Raw genomic sequence first — 20,831 nt, forward strand, 5'->3', positions numbered from 1 at the left:
TCTTCCACAAAATTTCATGCATGTTCCTAAAAGGCATGTTTGTTACAGGGCTTTTGCATGACAGCAAGTGCATGTCTTGTGCTGCCAAAAGACAGATACAAGTAAAGCCACAGCAAATAGGACAAATAACTGTCTGTATTTAACCACAACTGTCATGGCACACTGAGAACCAAAAGTGGCATCTCTTTCTGCTTCTTGACAGGGCCCCAAGTTCAGAACAGGCTGCAGCAGGTGCAGCAGTAACTGTAACTATGGTTGTTCATCTCTTCTGTCACCACAACCCAGATTAGCTGGAGGTTGCCTGCCCAGCGAAGATACCCAATTCAAGACTGCCATACTACACTCTGAAGCAAAACTCACTATGAATGAATTCTCTCACACTGAAACAAGATACACAACTAATACACAAATCATTTTCTCCACAAAAGGAAATCCAGGTAAACATGCAACAAGTCACCTAAACTGGGAAATGAATAAATGTTAAACCCTGTTAAACCCGTAATTGATTTTAAAGTTTCAACACAGGAAAATGTGTGTCTTTGTGAAAATTCTTATCCTCAACATAAGCTGATGCCCCACGTCATCAACTGACATGTTATAAAATGACTATCAGTTAGACAGCTTATTCTCAGACCTGTATCTTTTTCACTTGATCATCCAGCACAGTAAGGAGAGTAAAATCTAATTGGAGTTGATTCCACTTTCATACAAATATGTAGTTTCTAATCTGAGTTTAAGCCAAATCTTGTTTTTCCACTGATTTCTATCACAAAACTGGTTACAATGTTGCCATGTGGAAGTCTCACATGGAGCTGACCTGTGGTTACATTCTCATTTACTAGGAGCATTTTCTTAGCTGTAAAACTGCAAGTTGGAAAACCCAGGTTCTGCCTTTCCCCACCAGTCCTTTCTTCTCTGGATCCTGTTCACTAACTGATAGAAATTTTATCCCTATTGAGGGCTCTCAACCCTTAGAAGCCTTTTCTAGCATGTGGCTTAGTCAGTTTCTAAACTTAGCTCTCTTGGACTTGGAGTGTTAAAATCAAGCTGCAGTACAAGGCTCCACCAGCAGGTGCTGCATCAACACCAAGTGGGCTCTCAGTGCTTGCCTGAGGCTCCTGTCATATGCTTACAACCTTGTAGAAGGATACAGTGATTGCTAAGCACCAAAGAATACAATCTCAGACAACCTATTCTCAGGTTCTCCCTGTTGCAAGAGCTGTTATTCCACTTCTCAATAAAGCCTTGCTTGCCTGCTCTTCGTTGAAGGGAAAAAAAAAAAAAAAGGAAGAAAAGATTACAGTGCAGGCTCTGGAAGGACGCCTGGAAGACCAGACACCTAAGCCTCCAGTACACAAGGGAAGGGAAGAGGAGCAGAGGCCTGGCAAGACTCCATTTTAAAACAAACACTATAAAGCAAGCTAAAATCGGTTCACTTGAACTAACAAAAGTGCCCACACCAAGAAGGCCTTGACCAAAGAAACATTCTGGAAAAAGAGAACACAGGAAATAACTTTGTCTAGGTTTTAGGCAATCAAGAAATAAGTGACCAAAAAAATTAAAATAAAAAAGCAATACAAAGAAATCTAAATCTTAAAGAAGTTTCTGATTACTAGAAGTTAGTCATGATGCATTTAGAATAAAACTGCAAACACTGGGGAACAGTGTGACGCTCTCTACTAATGGGCACAGATCTGTTAAGGACCAGGGTCACACCACAGACACACAGAGGTGTGGAACACTTACTCTGAGCCTGGACAAAGGAACTCTCAAGCTGGCAGTCAGATGAGAAGAGCTAGATGCAGACACTCGGGAAGATGATTCTAAGGGGAAATCACAAGCTAGAAATGGAATATTATGGACATCCTTTCCCTGCGGCCTGGAAAGGGCTTGACAGAGCTCACAGATATTTCTCTAGGAGATGGTTCTCATGTTCATTGTAAAGATGAAGATTCTCAATGCAGAAACAAAACAAACAAAACCTAGAAGGCAGATCCTGTGATGAAAATGTCAATCAGGGTGTAAATACAACACAGTGGGTGCTCTCCTCCCTCTTTCTGAGTGCTAAGGCACAGACATTGTACTGCCCCTGGAAAAGCATGAGAAAGAGCCCTTCACCGCTCCAGAAGACAAGGACAGCAGACAACAGTAACATCTGTATTTACTGATTTATGACTCAACACTTTCGAAAGTGATGAGACTATTCTAAAACAAGAAAAACAGCTGGACTCAAAAGATGGTTTTCAATGAGTGATATGGCTAATCTTGGTTGTCAACTTGACTGCATCTGGAATTGGCAAGGACCCATGCTGCTGGACACTCCTATAAGAAACTTCTCTTAATTAGATTAGAAGAAAGATCTACCCAAACCTGGGTCTCACCTTCTGGAGGTTGGTGGTCCACATGAAAAGACATAGAAGAAGGAAACTTTTTTTCCGGCTTGCCTTCACTCTTGCCGGCAAATTCACAATCCTGTTGCTGCAGTCGGTATTAAATCTTTAAAATTCGAACACAGACTGAAGACCAGCAGCTCTCCAGGAACCCTCTAGAACGTCAGCATCAGATTGCGACTGCAGAGACTTACAGCCTTATGGACCAAATAACTACCAGATTATTTACTTTTCTGTAGTGAGACAGATGCTGAACTCCTTGGATCATAGGCTGTTCATTCTACCAGTTGTGTGTGTCTAGCTAATACAGGACAGATGCTCCTTAAATCTGCTACCATATTCCTGATGCACACCTGAGCTCATGGGCTGGGTCTCAGGTTATGCCCCCGTTCTAAGCTGCCTAGAGTGCTTATTCCAACAGGCACTTAATTGGAAATCCTGGTTAAGAAACTTTCTACAGGCCAGATGTGGTGGAGCACAATCTTAATCCTAGTATTTAGGAGGTGAGGGCAATCAAATCTCCATGAGTTTGAGACCAACCTGGTCTATATAGCAAATTCCAAGTCAGCTGGAATTACATAATGAGACTTTAGTTTTTGTTTGGTTGGTTTTTTGTTTTTGTTTACTTTTTAAAGGAAAGGAAGGAGAGAAGAAGGGAGGGAGGGAAGAAGAAAAGGAAGGAGGGAGGGAGACAGGAAGGAAGTGGTGGTGGTGGTGCACAACTTTAATCAGCACTTAGGAGACGTGTGCAAGCATATCTCTGAGTTCTGAGTTCAAGGCCAGCCTGGTCAACAGGCTGTCAGGACAGTCAGGGCTACACAGAGAAACCCTATCTTGAAAAACAAACAAACAAAGAAGACTCACAGAAAAGAAAACAAAACTTTCTACAAACATTCATTAGGCATTTTCAACTTGAACGGTCCCTTCTGTTCCTTCTTTTCATCATTTAGTGATGGTTATGTTTTCTTTGGAAAAAGAATTACAGCAGTTAGCTAGGTATGGTGTACAGCATGCTTGTAATCCCAGCACAGAGGCAGAAAGGTGACCATACACTCAAGGTCATCCTAGGCTACATAACAAATTCCATGCCAACCCAGGGCAATATAACAAAATCCTGTCCCCCAAAAACAAAACAAACAAACAAATAAAATAAAATAAAAAGGAATAAGAAGGAGGTTAAGGAGGAGGAAGAAAATAACCATGGTGTCAGACTGCACTGACAGGTTAACAGTGTGGCACCCTGGGTTCATGTGGTTGCTTTTCCACCATGCCAACCTCACTTTGAAATAAGCCATTTAACACTATTTTAGATTACAGAAAACATTAAAACCTGTATGAACTTTAAAGACTAAAAACATAAGTTCCCAGACTAACCACAGGACTGTAAGGACTGGACAGTTCTGAGTTTGTGCCTATCCTGTGGCTCTGGTCTCTAGGCTTTCAGGAGGCTCTTCATTATCCTTGCCCACCAGAAACTGCAGGAGAAAAGGTTATGAAGTCTGATGTATCCCAGCACCAGGAAGAAGAAACACAGAAAAAGAAAAAAAAAAAAAACAGAAAAAAAAAACTGTAACAACCAAGTAACCTGGGCTGAAGGATTGAAGGATGCAGACAGTGGCAATTACAGCAAGCCCAGGGGCTTCACACAGGTCAGCTCCTTCTGTCTACTTTCCCCTAGAAGCTGGGGCTGTATCTTCCCACCTTGCAGTCAAGGAAAGCACAGCACTGCCCACTGTGGCACAGTACAGTGCTAAGTAGTGGCAAAGTAAGCCCTCCCAAATCAGCACCAGAGTCCACCCTGGTTACTACATGGCACCAGCTGAGTAAAGCAGCCCATTCCAAATCCATTTCCACAGCAAGTGAGATGGACCAGAGATGTGACTTATGTCAAAGCCTATGCTCGTCCCACATGGCCACTGGGCTTTTACCACACAGATTACCCTCTACTGCTTTGTTCTGCCTATACCACACTCAGGATCCTCCAGTTTGGGGCCCTTGCTAATAAGGCCTCCCAGCTAACCCACATAAGTGACTACACCCCAAACCTAAAGTTCATACACATGTGTACGTACACACACATGCACGGGGAGAGAGAGAGAAACACTCAGGGGCATACACAATGCCACCTCAGAGGCACACACAATGCCAAGGTGCTCAAATAAAAACTAAGAATAAAGGCATAACACTTGCAAATGGTAAAAAGCCACACCAAATGTCAAATGTCCAGGACATTGTAAATAAAGAGGCCAAGTTTTAATCTGGCTCCATCAACAGTTTTTTAAATTAGACAAACCTGAAAGAAAAGCTGTATTATCATTCTTCATAATGTCCTAACCTTGAGGTTTAGAAAGGCAAAGCAGTTTCTATGAGGCAAGGATCATGTGACTTGAAATAGTTGAAATATTTGGCAAGAGGGAGATGTATTTCTGAGAGGAATATTTCTATAAAGCAAGCACACTGTAAAACTAAAACAATTAGTGGACGTTGGTGGAAGAATGCTTACCTAGCAAGCACCATTTCCTAGGTTCCATCTACAGTGTATGTACATGTACACATACATACACACATACGCATACACACACACACACACACACACACACACACACACACACAGAGTCATCTTTAAAATGGGTAAATAAATAAGTAAAAATAAAGTAATGCATAAAACTATTCCATAAAGCAATAAAATGCAATTACCACATCTAGAAAGCATAACAAAACACTATGGACAGATGATTTCTAAAAGAGCCACACCAGTCCAATTCAGGCTGCCAAACTGCTCAATGAAAGGGAGGGACAGCAGCTACCAGTCCTGTCCTCCAGTCAGGTGAAGCAGGACAGAAGTGGACCCGAGTACTGCAAAGGAGTCCAGAGGAGACACCTGCTCAGCTCAGGGCGGGCACTGCAGCACTGGCTCTATCCTTTCCTGAAGCAGTGATGGGACCCCCAAACACAGAAAGCCAAAGTAAACCCTCCAGAGATTTGTGTATGACACTTCCACTTAGAACTTCCTAAAATATAATACCTCATACACTTTGAGAAACATAAGCAAATCACCTGCAGTTTACATAACTGTCATTTTTTTCAACTAATGAATAGAGTAGAAATTAATTTTTTTAACTTTTACCAATTTGTTTCCTAATTTTTTAAGTTTTTAGTTTTTATTAAATCTATCCATTTTATCTATGAATGTTTTGCCTAAATGTGTGTCCGTGTACTGTATGAGTGCCTTCTGCCCACAGAAGTCAGAAAAGGATGTCAGATTCCCTGTAACTGGAATTACAGAAGGCTGTAACACATCATGTAAGTGCTGAGAATTAAACCCTGCTCTTCTGCAAAAGCAACAACAGCTCTTAACCTCTGAGTCATCTCTCCAGCCCCTACAAATCAATTTTAATTTTCCTAGAAATACAACACACAGGGGACCTTTTTTATATCCCATAAAGTTCACAGCCTGTAAAATCTCTTGATAATCTCACTTTCAAAAAGCTCAGTGACTTTAGTCAGTGAGAAACTGCTGCTTGTATTGATCCTGGATGCTGATGAAGCCAGATACACTTAAAACTATATGGTAGTAGTTCTGCAAATATGGAAATGATAAAAGAAAGGTACCTGAATACCCTTTAGCTTAAAAGCAAAGTGCTTAGGGACCTGTAAGAAGATGGGAACACACGCACAGGTCCATTCTTCCCCACCTGCTCACCTGGATGACTTTATAGAAATAGGCGTACTGGCGTGCTGTGTTTTTATACTGGCTGAAGACATCATGGATGGCTTGTGTCGACTGAAGACATCGCACTTCCTCTTCTTCAAAGTAGAGAGGGGTGTCATATTCACTGGGGAGAGTCTGAATGTACGGCTGCCAGAAAGAGTTGGGGCTGGCTCGCTCACACAGCAGATGAAAGGCCAGTGCAATGTTTCCCATGGCTTGGAGAATTCGATCTTGAGAATATAGGGGCCCTGAATCAATCCAGAAGTTAGCAATGTAAATGTCATGAACTCCTTTAAAAAGCCACCACTTAAACATGCAAAAACCACAGCGCAAAACTCCAAGGTCACATGCATCCTTCTCCGGACATAAAATGGAAAACATTTAATATGGATTTGAGGACCTATATCATCAGTTGAAAAACAACCAAGCATGATCTTTTATCATTAGGAATGAAATTTTATATATTTACACAGCTTGTACATTGCCTTAAACAAATTATTCTTACCCAATACTGAATTCTTAGCAGACTCAACAGTCATCAGTAGCTTTCGTGGAACCCATAAAAACAATTCTTCTGCCTAGAGAAAAAAATAAGAAAACAGTAGACTCTCACAACATGATCTCAACCACATGTACTGTCAGAAAGCCAACCACAAGAAATACAACACAGCTATATATCAGCACTTCTAGAAATCAGGTATGTTTTAAATATTCACATGTATACTGTAGTTAAATGAGTAGAAGAATAACATAAAATCCTATTTCTGGGAGGAAAACTGGAACTACATGGTCCTTATGCTGCTGAAACAAAACGAGACTTCCAGCATTAATTTGAAGCAAGTAAAACATCTGGAGTAGAAAACAAAGGTATGTTTTACTGCTTGCTATACTTTCAAGTTATAAAAATGAAATAATCCTTACCCTCATATTTTACAAGTAAAGTGCTTCTTCTGCTGAGGTCATGGACCAGAGCAGAATCCCTGCTGCACAGGGACTCAAACACAACATTGGCCCAAGTACCAGCCCACAAATGTCCTTGACCTCACTATTCTGTTCCCAATATATATATATATATGGGGATATATGACTGTGTATGTCTGTGCATAACCCAGCCTAGAGCTCTATCATGGAGGACAGGACCAGGACAGGGTCAGGTGAGAACTAGGAAGAAGGGCCTCCACATAACCCAATACACAGCACCTTATAAACCTGCACCTTCTAGCCTCCAGAAGGTGAGGATACATGTTCCCAAGGAAAGCGCAAGACAGGCCACAGCTAAAATATTGGGCAGTACTGGCATGAATGAGGCTTCTTACCTGTTACATGAAAAAAGCCTGTGGCATCTTGCCTCTGACAGTGTCTAATATTTCAAAGCTTTTCTGTTTTGTCCCCTGCTGTAGATTGTAAGTATCATACAGGGAAAAAAAACTCATTGTTTTTCGGCAAATCTGGCATAATAACAAATGAATATCCCTTACACAGTAGGTACTCAACAGATATCTAAAGTGCCAGAGTTGTGAGGACAAATGGAGAGAGCTTGGCCAAAAATCTGTTGGAGGCATAAGGGGACCAAAATAATAATATCCATTTCCTCTACCCAACTTCACCAACTGAAAGATACAACACTATAAAAAAGTGTCACTCAAAATATAACCTGCTGAGTTTGAGAAGCAGGCAGATGCTCACACCAAGTCACGGGCACACTGGCTCCCCACAGACCCCTTATGTGAGCTTGCCCTGTAAGGCACGAGGTGGAGAGCACAAAGCAGATGAACACCCTGAGCAACCAGCACCCACAGGCTAAGCCCAGTTCCTTATCCCCAACTGGCAAAAAGAGACTAAGTTACGCCCCTCCTCTTCAGGACAGCAGGACTGAGGAGCAGAGAGACTGTCTCAAAAGTATCTCTCCAGATGTCTAGCTCTCCTCTCCCTACTGTTTATGGTGCTGCCATTTCCATGAGTGGCACTTTCAGTTATCCAGAACAAGGGTCAACTTCCACACTGCCTCCCTTACCTCCATCAATCACAGGATCCTATGTGCTCTCCTCCCACAGTAAGTCCAAATCCTTTTCCTTAGTTGACTCTCAAAATTCTATCAGGCATGTTCTACCGCCTGGCTCTAAGGCTGGGCTAATGACACATCTCCCCTAGAGGATGAGCTGCCAGGACTCCTAGAATGCTGTCAAACTGAGGTTCTTCACAGGCTATGTGGTCACTAAAGGGACTGCAGCCCACAAGGATAGGGAATGCTGCTTATGTACCCACAAAGCTTTAGACAAACCTTTGGTGTCTCTGTCCCATATGTTGAGCTCAATCTCAATACCATGCAATGGTTCAAACACACTTAAATCCCCTTAGACCAACAGATAATAAACTCACCTTGATGTCTCTTGTTGCTCTCAAACCAAAGCCCTCTTCTTTGAAGTTAACCATTTCAAACCCCTCGACAGAAGCCCCGTTTTCAGAGGCCCATTTCATTAGATCAGGGAAGTAATCTTCTCTTTTCCCATCAAAAGTAACAGACAGACCTATATCATCCATGTTGGAAACAAGAGCTACTTTAGGTCACATGTCATCACACAGCTCTAGAGCATACAGGCAGAGCACAGCTCACACTGGCTCTTGTCTTAACACCCATACCTTGAAATAATCAAAATTAATCACCAGATAGTCATGGTACATACCTGAGCAAGCTCCGGGAAAGGGGAATTAAAATCCCAAATTCTCTGCCAGTCACAGAGAAGTATATCCTGATATTATGTGACAAGAACATTGAAAACAAGGTGCCTCTACTAGATAGTATTAATGGCAAAGGCAGAGAAGACTTAGTTACTACAACTGTGGCTGAGATCTGCCACATAGCTAGCAGCTCTCCTCTTAAGTCTGATATGTCATCTGGCTTGTCACAATGTCCTTAACACAAAACTTAATCCATAAAATCAGTAGCTAGTCTCTGTGCACTGGTGCTTGGGGAGAAATAAGGATGCTTTGCAGGCCTGAAACTAAGGACATAGAGATGCAGCACTAACACCAGCAACTAGAGGAATCTAGATGAGTTTGATCTGAAGGTATCCACATATAAAACACCATGAGTGTTTAAAAGCCAGGCATGTGGCTGCAGAGATGGCTCAGCAATTAAGAGCACTGGCTGCTTTCAAAAAGCATCCAGGTTTGATTTCTAGCACCCAGATGGTGGCTCATAACTCCAATCCCAGAGGATCTGATACCTTCTTCTGGACTCTCTGGGCACCAGACATGCACATGATGCATTTACATATATGTAAAGCAAAACACTCATACATACAAAATAATAAAGCATAACTAAAGAAAAAAGTGAAACTCAAGCACAACAGTATTTATGTAAATTTATATATAATTGTGCTTGTATTTATAGTTATATGGGCTTATGGGGAATACAAACATTCCTGGTAAAAACAAATACCTTGAAAGTAAGAGCAGTATGGAACTATATATAGCTATACCTGGAATATTTTATTTTTTAAACCAAACACAAAAATTAAAAGAAAGGAGGAGGGTAAAGATGAGCAAGTGGGAAGAAAGAAGGGAAGACCTGACACAATAAAGTTCAGCAAGTGTTCCATCTGGGTAGGAGAATCTCAGCCCCCTTCTTTTCTGGACTTGCCATCAAGTTTAAAATAACCAGGAAGGTGAAAAGTCATGCACTCGAGTAACCGTCACACTCTGGTAGAGGGGGAAAGAGGCAGGCTATTAGCATGGGGACAGGCACAGACCCACTTCACCTCCCCGGAACGTTTCCTGACGCATTTCTTTTCTTTTTTGGCGGGGTGGGGAAGGGGTTGAGACAGGGTTTCTCTGTAGCTTTGGAGCCTGTCCTGGAACTAGCTCATGTAGGCCAGTCTAGTCTCAAAGTCACAGAGATCTGCCTGTCTCTGCCTCCTGAGTGCTGGGATTAAAAAGCGTGTGCCATCACTGCCCATCCTTGACACACTTCTATGCCGTGTCATCTGAGCTATAGAGACAAGTGTGCAGATACAACAGGTTGGTTACTTCAGATAAATGAAAAGCAACCATTTTATTTTCAGACTCCAAAGAAGGTTCTCACATTTTGCAATGTGCGCTTCTTATTGTTTTCTCTGCTACCTTCCATGTAGCTGTGCATACCAATCTTCTTATGCTTTACAGGACAACAACAACAAGCTTTTCAAACTGACAGTCCATTTGCCAACTTAGCTAAGAATAGTTAAGATGGCTACCAAATATGCCCTTTGTGTTTACAAATACAGCTTAAGAGGTAGAGTGCAGAGGCTAGAGAGACGACTCAGTGACTCTGCAGTTAAGAGCACTGGCTGCTCTCCCAGAGAACTCAGGTTCAATTAATTCCCAGCTTAATTCCCAGTACCCACACGGTGAAGCACAACCTTTGTAACTCCAGTTCCTGGGGATCTGACACCCTCTTCTGGCTTCTACAGGCACTGCACTAGTACACATACATACATGCAGGCAAAATATTAACACAAATAAAATAAAAGCAAACCTTAAAAGAAAAAAAAGAAGTAGGGTGTAGTTCAGTGGTAGAGGGCGTACTTAGAATGCACCCTGGGTTCAGTCCTCAGCAGCACTGTCCCCCCTCCCCAAAAAATTTAACTATCTCTTAATCAAGAGGACTGGGGCTGGATGTGGTGGTTCATGCCTACAACCCCAGCAACTAGAAAGGCTGATATAAAAGGACTGCCATTAGTGCAAGGTTGGCCAGGGCTACATAGCAAGACTCTGTCTCTAAGAAACAAAAGATGGGCTAGAGTCAATCATAAGCACTTGGTAAGATACCAACCAAATCAACACCACTTGACATGTCAAAAGAAAAAGAGTTAATACAAGGCTCATTCACATATCTTAAAATAAAACTGAATAAAAGCCGTGCCATTTTAGCTCCCAGGCACAAATGCTTCCCTATAGCTCAGCACCAGTGCCTTTCACTCTCAAGTGGACAATCGTCTTTGGGGGCCTCTCAGGGTGGTTGTCTCATCTTTCTATAGACAGGTACAATGACCTGAGGCTTTACCACTCAGAAACAACTAACCTATGCTCAGCTTCCCCTCAACAGCATCATTCCAACAATTTTACCTTTTTGCTTCTTTCTTATCTTCTCAACCAGAGACCGGATCTGTGTGTACTCTTCCCATTCTTTTCCTGGGCCTGGTGCAGGACTGCTGCATTCTGTAATGTGAAAGCCACTGAGTAAGACACTCCTCCAATTTAACCAACTAGTCTAGAGATGAAGGAAGGTTTCCCTCCTGTTCTTGGCTTACGTTCAAGGACAGACCTACTGCAGTCAGGGTAATATACGTGTGACATAGAGAGTGGGTGGGTATACTCTGTACATTTTTCAAAGCATAAAATGGCTATATCCCCAAGGATGCCCCTCACTTAACTTCAGCCCAGTGGCCTCATGTGAGTTTCCACCTCTGTTAATAACTCTCCTCAAAATATACCTACAAACAGGTAAAATCTGAAAGCAAAGCTAAAATGTAAAACCATTACCCCTGATCTCTTCTAGGTGCTCAAGGAGCCTTTCTGGCTGAGTCTCAGAACAATGGCTCTCTAAGGACACCAGCTAAACTGGATATAAGGACAATTAGCTGACAAACATTTCATTCACATCCATGTGTATGTGCTGCATCGAGTACTCTGGAGGAGCTACAAAAGAGTTACGCGGTCATGTAAAAAGATGTTAAGAGCCTTCTGAAGAAGCTGAACTGCAGTGCCAACACCAACCAGTCCTGGAACACACTGGCAGCCAGCCTCCTGGCAGCATCGCCTTATTAAACATTATACCAACTTAAAGACAGTCTCCTTCCCATGCTCCTGCCAAACCCACTGTCCCCATGTCACTAAGGGAAATAACATGTGGCAAATAATTAACATGATCTGGTTATGTGCTGACGCCTAACTTTTCAGGTTAACCAGTCTGACTTCATTCTTCCCCCACCAAGTGCTGACTGAGGGCCTGAAGTGTAACAGCAAAGCAGGAGTGAGGGCTGAGAGCCACCTGTGTTCTGATGGGAGAGAGGGAGAACAATGATGAGATGCACTGGCAGTGGAGCTCAAAGCACCCTGGGAGAGACTTGATAGTGGTCTGGTCTGGCTACTGGTTGCTTTCTATTTTTGAGGAAATGTTCCATTTTACTGTCACATAACATAAACATAAAGGGTAAAGGTCAACCCAAATAGAGGGGCAAAAGATCATGGTTATGTCTAAGGCATTAGCAGCACCAGTTTTAACTTACAATTCAAGAATTATCAAAGTATTTTAGCATAAAAAAAAAAGTGTAGGTACTGACACTTCATCTCAAACTAGGAAGCCTTGGGTTTCATGTGAAAACCAGAAACACGCTTACATAAGCACACTGAAAATAAAGGTGAGCCATTCTAGAAGGTTGGCTCCCTGGGATGCATGCTGGGCTTGCCTAGGACTGAGAGACATGATACATCTTCACAAATCAAATCTCATGCGGTCCTTGTCAGGTGGCTGCAGACAGTGATCTGTGTTTCCTGATAGCACTGAACCTCAGCAGTTTGTACAGGATCACTCTGCCGAAGAGCAATGGGACCTGGTCTTGTCTGTGAGCCCGTGGCTGGAATATAGAAGCTTCACAACCGACAGTTCCATGCCCTAACAGGCAGCCACATCTAGCCTTTGCAGAGGTGACTGCGGTGAGGGAAGCTCTGCAATGCCCAGGTCCCCGGCAATGAAGAAGGGCAGAGCACAAGATGAAAGAATCTTGTCTCAGGGAGCTCCATAACCCTGTTACAGGCAGAGGAGTGAACGGCATTGTCACATGTGGCAAGCACAGCTGGTGAGTGTGGGGATGGGGTGGAGAACAGGACACTTACTCTGCAACAGTTCACTTGTCAGATTCAAGATTTCCTTTGGTGACACGGTGGCTGTGGCCCCAGTACCTGATTTCTGAGTTTTCACTCGACTCTTTTTACCCATTTTCTGACTATAAAAAGAGAGAAAAGACAAAGAAATGAAAGTTATATCATCAAAGAAGAAAATCAAGAAATCAGATGTGGCATGGGGGCATCTTCATCTTTCAATGCTAAGATCTTACCTCAATTACACATGTTGAATTTTCTTAAGGGTAAAAATATATGTAAGTAACCAGAAGCCTCTCAAACAGAAAAGAGAATCATACAAGGCAATCTCAGGAGTCAAAGTGCACTCCTTCTCACTGATGACACCACAGCAGAGGCAGCTTCTACTCTGCAAGTTTTAGCTATCCAGAGCTTCACGCTGTACACTAGAGCATTACTGCAGGACACCAAGGGGATAATGTTGATGCAAATACCACACCACCCCACATAAACAGAGTATGATACAGTGAGAAATACTAGATCCTTGTTCATTCCCCCTTAAAATAATCCCTTCCCACAGTGACAGTTCAGTCTTCCCAAACACTAAAAATAAACATTTCAGACAGCTAGTCTAATATCCACATTTTGTTACATAGAAAATCCAAGAAGCTTCAGAAAGCAAGTGCACGCACTGAAGATAAGCTTCACAGGCCATGCAGACCTGGCCTTGAATGGGTTTCTGATGTGGGATTCCCCTCTATATGCTGTGAGTATATTTTATTACCATTGGTTAATAAAGAAGCTGCTTCACTACCTATGGTATGGCAGATTAAAGCCAGGCAGGAAATCCAAACAGAGATATATAGAAAAAGTACACAGAGTCAAAGAGACACCATGTAGCTGCCAAAGCAGAAAGACGCTGGAATGCCAAAACTTATCGGTAGGCCACAGTCTGGTGGTGATACACTGATAAATATAAATGGATTAATATGTAAGAGCTACCTAGGAATATGCCTGAATCACTGGCCAAATATCATTGTCATTACTATAGTTTCTGTGTGATTATTCGGATCTGGGCGGCCAGGAAACGAACAAGCAGTCTCCATTTACAGGTTTCCTGTCTGTCTAGCCTTGCACTTTAGCCACATGAACCTTGTGCCAGCAGACATATGAGAAATGATTAGTATATTTCATAGACAAATTACATACTGTGACAAAGGACATAACAATGACATTACAATGACATTCTGGATAAAGACCTCAAGGAGCTGACATTATGTCTAAAGAAAGCAGGGCTCAGGTCATTCAGAGATGGGGCCAGGTGAAGCAAGACAGCAAAGAGAGGAGGCCTGGAAAGCTACCCACTGAGAGTGTTGGAACTTCTAAAGAAGTATGGACCCAATCCTCTGGAAAGAAGCTCATTATAATAGCATGAACCACTCCAGTGATGTGCCCCATTCATGAAGCCCCTGGATGACAACTTACACCATCTCAAGGGAGAGATAAATGCCTACTTCGGTCATTTATTACAATAAAGAAATGAATGGGTTGGGATAGGAATGGGCATGAGTTCAGTGGTGGAGGATACAACCTGGGTTTAATATGCAACATCAAAAAAGAAATGACTGCCTGATAGGGAGAACTGTGGTAGGACAAGGTTTAGAATGTGATTCCTCTACTAACATCACTGTCACCAAAGACACACAAATAAGACAGGTGCTAAAATAGGAAAAAAGCATTCTTTACAAAGAAGTCCGTCTTCTCTTTCACATGTAATGTATCAAATTACATGTGACTTATCTTAAATTTTATAAAAGAGTGTGAAACACTAGGTGCCAGTCACCCTAGGATATAAGGACACCAATACAAACATGTAAAATTGGTGTGGGAGAATTGTCTGTATTCTGTCAATCATGTTTTAAATAAACGTTGATTGGCCAGGCAGGAAGTATAGGCGGGAAAACCAGACAGGAAATAGAAATGATGTAATGAGAACAGGAGAATTCTGGGAAGGAGGAAGTTGATTCTTCCCACTCCTGCCCAGACCACCGAAGCAGCAGGATGTGATCAGCCCCACTGAAAAAAGGTACTGAGCCACATGGCTAACATAGATCAGAAAAATGGGTTAACCAAGATGTGAGAGTTAGCCAGTGAGAGGCTAGAGCTAATGGGCCAATCAGCTTATAATTTATGGAGACATATGTGTGATTTTCCTTGGGGCTAAACAGTTGTGGGGTACCGGGCGGGACAAAAACCCCAACAACAAGCCAGCCCCGCTCATGTTACAAAAAAAGCATTCTTTACAAAGAAGTCCATCTTCTCTTTCACATGTAACTTATCAAATTACATTTGACTTATCTTAAATCTTGTATGAGTGTGAAACACTAGGTGCCAGTCACTCTGGGATATAAGGACACCAATACAAACATGTAAAATAGTTAGGAAACTAAAAGTAAGTAGTTACTTTAACATCAAAAGCTAGATGGGGTGCAGGAAGAGGAACAGCTTAAGCACCTCTTCCTCTGAGTGACAGATGAAGGTAGGTGCTCCCCCTCTATTATCACTGACATCCAACTAAGAAAAAGGACATAGGTTGAACAGAGGATCAAGCCTTTCTCTGAGAATCAAGCCCACCCAGGTCCATGGAAGTACCTCTGCAGAGAGCCACAGAACTCAGCCTGCAAGAAATGAAAGTCAGTGAAGTGCCTGTAATAATGTTTTAATCATACTTCCAAATATAGCAGGCCTGCTGGCTGGCAAGAAGAACTGCAGAAGCAAGCTTTTGGTGACATGCAACTGGGTTCTACCTCCAGTCCTTTTGTCAAGACTTGCTAGCCTGTGACTCTCTAAATGACTCAAGATCAGCACCACTGAGGAAGAGCTATTAGACCCTTCACCTGCTCTTAACAGGAAAAGCCTACAAAGGCATGCTGCTCCTCCCCAAGTAGTGTGGTGATGTCAGGACTATAAAGAGGCCTTACTTACTAGGTCCTCTATCCCTAAACTCTCCAGTTGTTCCTGGTGTTAGCCTACCTCCAAAGGATTCTTCAAGCAGCCACAGCAACCTCCCTATATTCAGTCTGCCCTCTAACAGGCACCAGATTAAGATCAGCTCCTTGGGTGCTCACATCCTTTCTCTGTCCAAGATCAGCTATCAGGTAAGAGGTGGAAGTTAGAATCTGAACTGAGCACCACTCCCACACTGCCTCCATTTATATATAGACAGGAAGCACATAGTATTTCAGGGTCAAAGAGCTTGAAGTCTTTTCCAGACTAACAGGGTTAAATACTGAATGCATCAGCCACATCCCCTGCCAGTGACCACATGGTTCACACTTGAGTGTCTGCAGCAACCTGATTCTACAAATCTCCTGCTTAGGCTCTGACAACATTATGTCTCTCTCCCTGACCAAGTTCCTCTTTTGCTACTGTCTTAGTTAGGGTTTCTAATGCTGCAAAGAAATACCATAACCAAAAAGCAAGTTGGGGAGGAAAGGGTTTATACAGCTTACACTTCCATGTTTCTGTTCATCACCAAAGGAAGTCAGGACAGGAACTCAATCAGGGCAGGAACGTGGAGGCAAGAACTGATGTAAAGGTCATGGAAGGGAGCTGTTCACTGGCTTGCTTCACATGGCTTGCTCAGACTGCTTTCTTATAGAACCCTGGACTATACTATATCCCAGGAGTGGTACCACCCACAATGGCACCACACATCAATCACTAATTGAGAAAATGCCTTTACAGCTGAATTTCATAGTGGTATTTCCTCATTGGAGGTTCCTTCCTCTCTGATGACTCCAGCTTGTGTCAAACTGACACAGGAAACTAGCCAGTACAGCTACAAAACCAACCTTCCTGCTATTACCCCATTCCACAGTACCTTACAGGCCAGCCAGAGGCCTCCAGTCCTAGTATGGATGACCTGTACCCCTGAGTACATCCCTTCATCTGCTCCCTTCCAGTCCTCACCCAACAACACCTCAGTCACTTGTTCATTAGCTGCTTTTTTCAAACTCCTATCCAGGCATCCCTGAAAGCCTTTCCAGTGTTCTAGTCACAATTTTCTGTCCTTCACAGTTCTGCCATTTCCTGAATGTCCCTCAATTACTGTGGTAATAGACTATTGCAAACCCCATTCCTTTCTGTCTCGCCCCAGACACAAGGCTCCTTGAGGAAACACTCTATATCTTATATTCCTAACCCCAAGCCCACAGCTCAGACCTCAACACATAGCAGTTGTTCCATAGAGGACACTACACTGAGCTCTCAGGGAAAATCCTCCCTACAGTTCTAATGAGGCAAAACCTGTGTTCCTAAAGCTGCTGGCCAAGTGTCTATTCCCTGGTGATATACAGAAAATGTCAAAGCCTGTTCCATGTGAGAGACCGTGTCACAGTAATGTGAAAGCATCATAGAGTTCTTTGGCAGTAACTGCTGTACAGCTAAGTACAACAATACAAACAGTTATGTTCAAAAATGACTAGCTTTTAGAAAAAGTAATAGGTACAGGTGTATAGAAGACAAAACTTGGAAACCCCACCAGTAATTTAGCCACTGGAAAAGCCTGTGTGTGCGTGTGTGCCTATGTCATTTTCAATGTCCCATGGCTGTTCAGCCTTCCAAGCCTCCCAGGCCAGGTTCAAGCGACCCTTCTCTGACTCTAGTCACCTCCATTATTCACAGCTGATAAAACTGAAGCGCAGTGCACAGCTTCACTGGCTTATCCATATGCCACAGTCATCACCTCCAATAAAGTCACAAGAACATTCAATGTACCCCAACCACCCACCAGGCATTTTCAGTCTACAGATATCTTGAGAATCAAACACTTTTTACTTCTTTTTGTTTTTGTTTTGTTTGAGACAGGGTTTCTCTGTGTAGCTGTCTTGTAGACCAGGCTGGCTGCGAACTCACAAAGATCTGCCTGACTCTGCCCCCCAGTGCTGGGATTAAAGGCATACGCCACCATCGCCCAGCTAACTATCTTGACTTCTATTACTCTTGATCAGTTTCTTCTTCTTTGAACTTCAGATACACAGACTTATATTTCATATGGGTTTCTTTTGCTCAACTTAATGTCTATCCACAGCTCAAAGTTAACATCTGACCTCCCCAGTAAGGTCTTGGAAGAATGAACTGCCTCACCCCTCTCTACCTGCTTGGCTTCATTCTATCCTTTACACTACTTAGCTCCAGGGGTTTGTTTGTGTTCTGGAACACAGTAATGCCTTATCTAGGCCTCTGTCTTCTGGTATAGTTTCCCATGTACTTTGAGACCCTGAAAAATTATACTCACTAAAGTTAGAGAAATTCTAAGCACTTCCTTGCAGCTGTCACTCCTTTGAAAGTCAGTGAGGAAGGTTCAAAGGCAAGGTCATTAACAGATGATAAAGGCTTCATTTGTCCTGGGATCTGGTCTCTTGTAAGTCTCTTTGGACTGCAGTCCTATAGACTCTAAGAGAGAGGAAGCAGTTAGCCATAGTACACACACAATATCCACTTACAGAAGGGAAGGAGAGTAACTGTTGGGGTTGCCACAGAGCACACCTCCCTAGGGCACAGAATTCTAAATTGGCCCATCTCATAATCTGTTCCACCCGAAAGATAGTTTCCAGAGCTCTCAGCCATGGGGCTCTTAGCGTTCTCAGCCTGCACACCAAATCTACTGCTGAGATCATAGCTCTTAGGATCCATCACCTCTTGACACACCTTCAACACAAGAGTAGCTTGCACTTCATACCCAATCATACAAGCAGTCAGAATGAAACAAAGACTGCATGTTTAATGAGCTCCACTGAAGAATGAGGACAACTCTCATGTAAAAATATGCATTTACACAGGGTGGAGGAAAGCTTAACCATGGTACAAGAGTCAGATTTAAGAGTTTCTTCAGAAAATCATTACTTCATATACAAAAAGATTTTAGGACATTAAATAACAGAACAGCTAGAAATACATTCACATTTTCTGTACATGTGTTTAGTCTCTTTGAAGGCAGCAAAAGCAGGAAATTAGGAAATTGCTTTTGATATCAAAGGAAGAGTTGTGGCCAAACACAGCTGGAAACTCAGTGGGCACTTGCTACAAACACCACATGCATCTGTCCATGTGGCCAGTACAGCCCAATAAAGCCAGTGCTGAAGAGTCCAGTTGCAAGGAAGCTTAGGAAGGGCTGTGACTTGGCCAGAGACCAGAGCCACAAAGCAGCAGACTCAAGCTTGAAGCCATCGACCAGTTGCAGCGTCCAGGTTGACTCCATAAACATAAGGGCACTTGAGTAAACAAGCTCTCCTGTCTCCCTGTTTAGGCGACACTGACCAATGTAAAGGACAACAAAACTAAGAAAAGCCAGGCCTGTAGGTCTCCGAGTTGAGGCCAGAAACTAAGCAACATCCAAAGCAAAGCTGCATGGATATTGATAATTCCCCAAATGTCCAAGTAACTAATGACCGAAGGGCAAGAAGGCAAGTGTACAGCTTAAGAAGGATGACTAAATCAGTTGGAAATGTGGTTTCCTAAATTCAATCCTCCCTTGCCAGTTTTCACTAACAAAAAGTGATCTATGCTGTGCGACTTCCCTAACCCTGTGGATCTGAAATGACCCCTTTATGCTTATGATTCAAAACTTTTCTACACACAATGTATAATCATAATGTATAATTTTCTTTGTGATTCGGCTGACCTGGGTGCCAATTTCAAGCTTTTAACAAAGATGTCAAAGAGGTACCATGCATATCTTTAACACTCTGAGTATGGGGAAGGGGGTACTACTCAGTCACCTATAAAGACCAAATATTTATTGCCAATATTCACTCCACATGTTCATGGAAACACATGCTAAATTAAACATCTATGCTCTCATGCTTTCTCTATCCCTCTCCCCCTCGTGTTCATTAGAAATGTTAGCTGTATGGCACACAGCTAAGTGAAAGGTACTCAGCCCTGAAGTTTAGACTGAAACTGGGTATGTACTATCTCAGGGAGAAGCAGAAGTGAGACCAAACAGCAACTACAACAGTAAGTAATACTTGAGAGGAAGGAAGGAAGGAAGGAAGGAAGGAAGGAAGGAAGGAAGGAAGGAAGGAAGGAAGGAAGGAAGGAAGGAAGGGCTGCTAAGCAAACTGGCAGAACTTAACTCTCCACACCTCTTCTGGCCCCAGCCTCACTGTGGCATTCTACAGTACCTAACCTGCTACTAATCACGGAGAAGAATGTGGAGGAAGAGAATAAGGCTAGAAGCCTGAGCAAGTGAGGACTGAGCAAGGGAGGGAGAACCAGTGGCCACTGGCCTTCAAGTCCTGGCTGGGGTGAGATTAGGGCCAAGAGGACAGGGCCTGGCAGATCTTCATGGTCATTGGGAAGATGGAGATACCACTGTAAGGGTGAACAATGGGAGACCTAGGGGAATCCCCTTTCCACCCTTTTTTCTCTTGTCCTCCAATTCACTCCTGTCCCATTCCCTGACTTGGTGCTCATAGGCACCTCACTAGGGATTATGACCAGGGTCTAGATGAGCTTGAATCTGAATTGAGTTTGTATATCTAGCACCCTGGGTTTTTATGTGTTTGGTCTTTTTGTTTTTGTTTGTCACCCCTCGATAAAGGAAGTCCATTCAAAAAAAAAAAAAAAAAAAAAGAACTTAACTCTCCAGAAGCACCTGCAGAAGCAGAGCTTAGCAAGTGCTCCCCAGCCGTCTCCACTACTTACCACCCAGAAGTTTAAAAGGTACAAGATCCTCAAGCCTGGCCCCTAAAAGCAGTACAAACTACCTGCAAGCCCATCAGCAATCTCCCTACCTTACAGACAGAAACAAACGTCTTAACTGTTAAATGAATGACTGGCAAGCAGGGGCGACTATAACAAGTTCAGACCATTTTCACCACTGA

At 42.9% G+C, this 20,831-nt stretch overlaps 1 protein-coding gene across 1 annotated transcript in view; it reads right to left on the bottom strand.

Annotated features, from left to right (window-relative positions):
- The window catches only part of Setd3 (SET domain containing 3, actin N3(tau)-histidine methyltransferase), a 71,504-nt gene that overhangs the window by 42,074 nt on the left and 8,599 nt on the right, over positions 1-20,831 (bottom strand). The window contains exons 2-6 of the mRNA XM_050154717.1: positions 12,979-13,088; positions 11,209-11,301; positions 8,482-8,630; positions 6,608-6,680; positions 6,094-6,350 (exon numbers count right to left, since the gene is read on the bottom strand). Of these exons, the coding sequence (XP_050010674.1) occupies positions 6,094-6,350; positions 6,608-6,680; positions 8,482-8,630; positions 11,209-11,301; positions 12,979-13,081 (675 nt within the window). The 5' untranslated portion in view covers positions 13,082-13,088. The remainder of the gene's footprint in view (positions 1-6,093; positions 6,351-6,607; positions 6,681-8,481; positions 8,631-11,208; positions 11,302-12,978; positions 13,089-20,831) is intronic.

Source organism: Alexandromys fortis, unplaced genomic scaffold, assembly GCF_014885135.2.
Source record: "Alexandromys fortis isolate MF-2015 unplaced genomic scaffold, M_Fortis_MF-2015_v1.1 scaffold_91, whole genome shotgun sequence".
Lineage (NCBI taxonomy): Eukaryota > Metazoa > Chordata > Mammalia > Rodentia > Cricetidae > Alexandromys > Alexandromys fortis.